A 3855-nucleotide genomic window follows, 5' to 3' on the forward strand; every position below is an offset into this window, starting at 1 on the left:
CCTCCCCTCCACCCCTCTTTTAACTATAGCAAAGCATATGTAAATCTTACTGAAGTAATTCTTACCATCAGGCATTGCATCAACATAAATTTTAACGGTGAATTTAGGATTTGATCTTTTAATCTCTTCACCGTAAGACCATATTCTAGCATAATTTTATGCAACCGTGCCTTCGGCTAGACTCAGTGCATACTTCTTGGCTCTCCTACACCGACTCATACTCACAACAATGCCAAAAGTGGTTTTCACTTCCTCTCTAAGTAATCTCACACTCATCTTTCGATTGTTAAAAAATTATTGGGTAAAGTGGGTACCCATCCATTTATACGTAACAATTTATCAGAATTTGAAATTCTTTGAACAAATATGGTCACTAATAAGAGACTTGATTTGGAAAGACTTATCATTATTCATCCATGAACCCTAAACCCTAAATGTACATTTTCCATCACAACATTTGGCTAGCAACCATCTACTATTATTTTACACAAAACATAATTGATAACCATTTGCAACAGCATAGTTACAGAGCATGTGTTTCAATTGTTTAGGACTCTTAAACCTCATACCTAACACAGGTTCCTGCTCCTTCCAGTGCATCTTTTCATTGAAAATATTTGGCAACTTAGGATAAACATCTTCATTGTCATACATGGCTTCTTCCAAAGGGTCACCCAAACCTGCATTCTCATCCATGTCGACATCAGGGCCATTATCTTTTTTGAAAAAAATGAGGGTTGCTATGGTCATCCTCATCTTCATCAGCATCCACATCCTTAGCCCTATGATCATCCTCATCTTCATCATCATCCTCATCTTCATCTTCATCCTCATCCTCATCCTTATCCAAATGGCCTGTCTCAATCTCTGTAATCCCCCCGGTGTAGTGTATGGGGTATTTTGTGAAGATTCCTTGGAAATGCGCATCGACTTGGATGAATACGGGATCCATGTTTGAGGTTTGAGGAGACAAAAGCAAGTAAGAGTTTATCGAAATAGATGGAAGTGGTGAACAGTTGATGGGAAAATATCTCGTTTAAGTAAAGCTATTATTAAATGACATGCATACACGGTCAGCAAGCTAAGGGGTTTAAGTAACACAGATGACACAAATATGACCGGCTGACCCCTTCATAAATGAAATAATGACGTAATCGACCCAACAAAATAAAATTTGTTCACTCATAAAGTCATTTAAAAAGTTAAGTGACTAAAAGGGTAAATCGTAAAAAGTTCATAAGTCGAATGTGTCATTTTCCCATTATTTAATTAATAAAAAAATTAATTTGCCTCAAAATTAGGATGCTACTTATAAGAGGGTTGCATTTAGTAATTAGAGTATGTATATAGTAGCACCTCAAATAAATCAATATCCTACCACCATAAATTCGTTATTGTCCTCCCTTTTAAAATAATAATGCTCCCGCATAGATACAGCGAGCTAGCATTATGTTAATATGCATCAACGCATCCAATTTTGAATTAAGATGATACATTAGCAACTATATAAGTTATAACCCAGATAAACTTTAAACCATATTCCGACAATTCTGAAATATGTAATCAGTGGTAGGTTTGATGTAAGAGAAGATAAACATTTGGACAGAATCCTCAATGAATCCTCAAGTTTGAAGCCTTTTGGAGGAATGGAAGCATAAAGGAATATTTACGATAATAGAAAACCTACTTATTTCAACTCAAACACCTTTCATCTCCATGTTTGCCAATTTATATATTAAATGCCTGAAGTAAATCTTTCCACATGATCATTTGTAGTACTTAAATCATAAAAACATAAATCAACTTTATAACATATGTAGACAAGAAAATACTTATTTCAAGTGGAAACACCTTTTTATGGAAAAGGCTCGAGGAAATCTACATTTGAAAAAAAAAACAGATGGATTAAACTAAAAATCTAGGAACGACAATACCAAAGAAAATGTCTAACATTAAGGCCGAAGGGTAGGTATATCATGGCAATAGTGGTGGTTTCCTTCCACCTCAACCCCCATCTATTTCCACCTCATCACAATCTCCTTCTAGAATGGTGATGGTATATCCACAATAATAAGAAAATAAAGGAACGATGAAGAAAGAGGAACATAGAAGAAAAAGAAAGATCATTGGGTATGGTGTCTCATGGTATATACCTCATGAGGCCACGATCGTGGCTCCAAGTCATAACCACGAGACTTCTGGGGTTGTGTGCATGGTGGTTTCTTTCCTCCAATCACCACGAGACCTTCGCAAGGCCTAACCAAACATAATTAATTATGCATATTGCTCCAAAAAAATGTTAGAAACATTGATCTAAAAGCTAACACGTCATAAATTTATATATAATGCATTTAAATTATTATCAAAAATGGTAACTCACATACCACTAACAACACTTTGAAGATCCTTTATTACATAGGCCAATTAACTTATTATATATCAACTTCAACTAATATGGACTCCATTGCCTGCTACAAAATTTGTCTTCGAATCCTCGATTTATGTCAATAATCATTACAATCACAATGACCAAGGAAAAGTAGTGTTTCCACATAAGAGTTCACAGACATCATATCACTTGTTCTAGAAAACTCAAGATCAGTGAAATGGTCTGAGCAGCGTGTGTAGGTTTTACAAACAACAAGTTCAGAAGCATCATCTACTTTCACATCCATTATAGGTTCGCCACTCTTCAAAAATCCCATTATTGATCCATGGGGTGCCGTAATGTTGAACATCTTTGCAAACGATCTTTCAACATCCATCATCCATACATCATAAACTCTGGTGTTTATATTGTATTCAAGAATGGCAAGAGACTCCTTTAGTTTAGAAATGGACAAGTCTTTTAGAGGGTGGCATGCTAAACTCTTTGGGAGGTCTACCACTTTAAAACTATCATTAGTCATATCAAATGACATAACCACATTATGAAACCTGCGTAACCCATTATCTATAGTCAATCTCTGCTCTGCACACCAATAGATAAACCTATCAACAATCACCTGAGGACATTGAACTCGAACTGATTTACTTGGAAGATTTCTAGATAAGCTTTTCCATTTTGCAGAGCTCAATCTGTAAACCTTCACGTCCCAAAGGCCAGTGAACCCGACTTTTACAGGCCACTTATGAAACTGCGTAATCACCATGATCATAGGGTCATAAGTAAGAGGACAAACTCCAAAACCAAGAACTGTTTCATCGTTTTCATATAACTCAATAGACACATTGCGAACAATCGATTTTCTAATAGAGGGATTCCAAATAACAGTCATATATGTCCTGCTGATATATCCTAGATTAGGTTGATTCGAATCAGTAAAAGCGTTGAAGCACAACAAGCCTTGAGAGCTACCGACTATTCTTGAATGCTGGTGAACTGACCGGGGAAGAGTCGGAACTAGACCCTGATCGGGGAAAGTGTCGTCGTCGACAAAAGAAACAATTTTTTGATCTTTGAAGGTTACAAGCATATGCTGTGGACGGAAGATGTGATTGGCAATAAACTCGGAGTTCTCGATCAAAGATTTCCATGCTTTTGAAATGCACGTAAATCGAATAAGTGATTTGACAGGAAGCATTTTCATGATCTCCGCTTGAATATGGAAAGGTATATGGTCTGACATTTTGATTTCTGGTAATAGTTTTTAGGGTTGTTGTTGATGTTGTTGTGATGAAAAGAGATCGGGGAGAGTGGAGACCCTTTTTGTCGAAACGGCGAGTCCATGCGAAATTGAGCCCCATCAAATAAACGCACAAATCGCAACGATCATTTTAAATTTTGGTTTGACCACAATTTCAAGCATAAACTTAATATATCTTTCATATAACCATATGAATAAAAACAAATAT

General features: G+C 36.2%; 1 protein-coding gene across 1 annotated transcript; it reads right to left on the reverse strand.

The window, feature by feature from the left end:
• Positions 1-2504: 2504 nt before the first annotated feature.
• Positions 2505-3629, reverse strand: LOC128134245 (putative F-box protein At3g16210). Its single transcript, XM_052771758.1, has one exon. The coding sequence runs from the start codon at positions 3627-3629 to the stop codon at positions 2505-2507; it is 1125 nt and encodes a 374-aa protein (XP_052627718.1).
• Positions 3630-3855: the final 226 nt, after the last annotated feature.

This window comes from Lactuca sativa, chromosome 5 (genome assembly GCF_002870075.4).
Source record: "Lactuca sativa cultivar Salinas chromosome 5, Lsat_Salinas_v11, whole genome shotgun sequence".
In the NCBI taxonomy this organism is placed as follows: Eukaryota; Viridiplantae; Streptophyta; class Magnoliopsida; order Asterales; family Asteraceae; genus Lactuca; species Lactuca sativa.

Coding starts and splice junctions, on each gene's coding strand:
- LOC128134245 (XM_052771758.1), bottom strand. CDS start 3,629: ATGTCAGACCATATACCTTTCCATATTCAAGCGGAGATCATGAAAATG.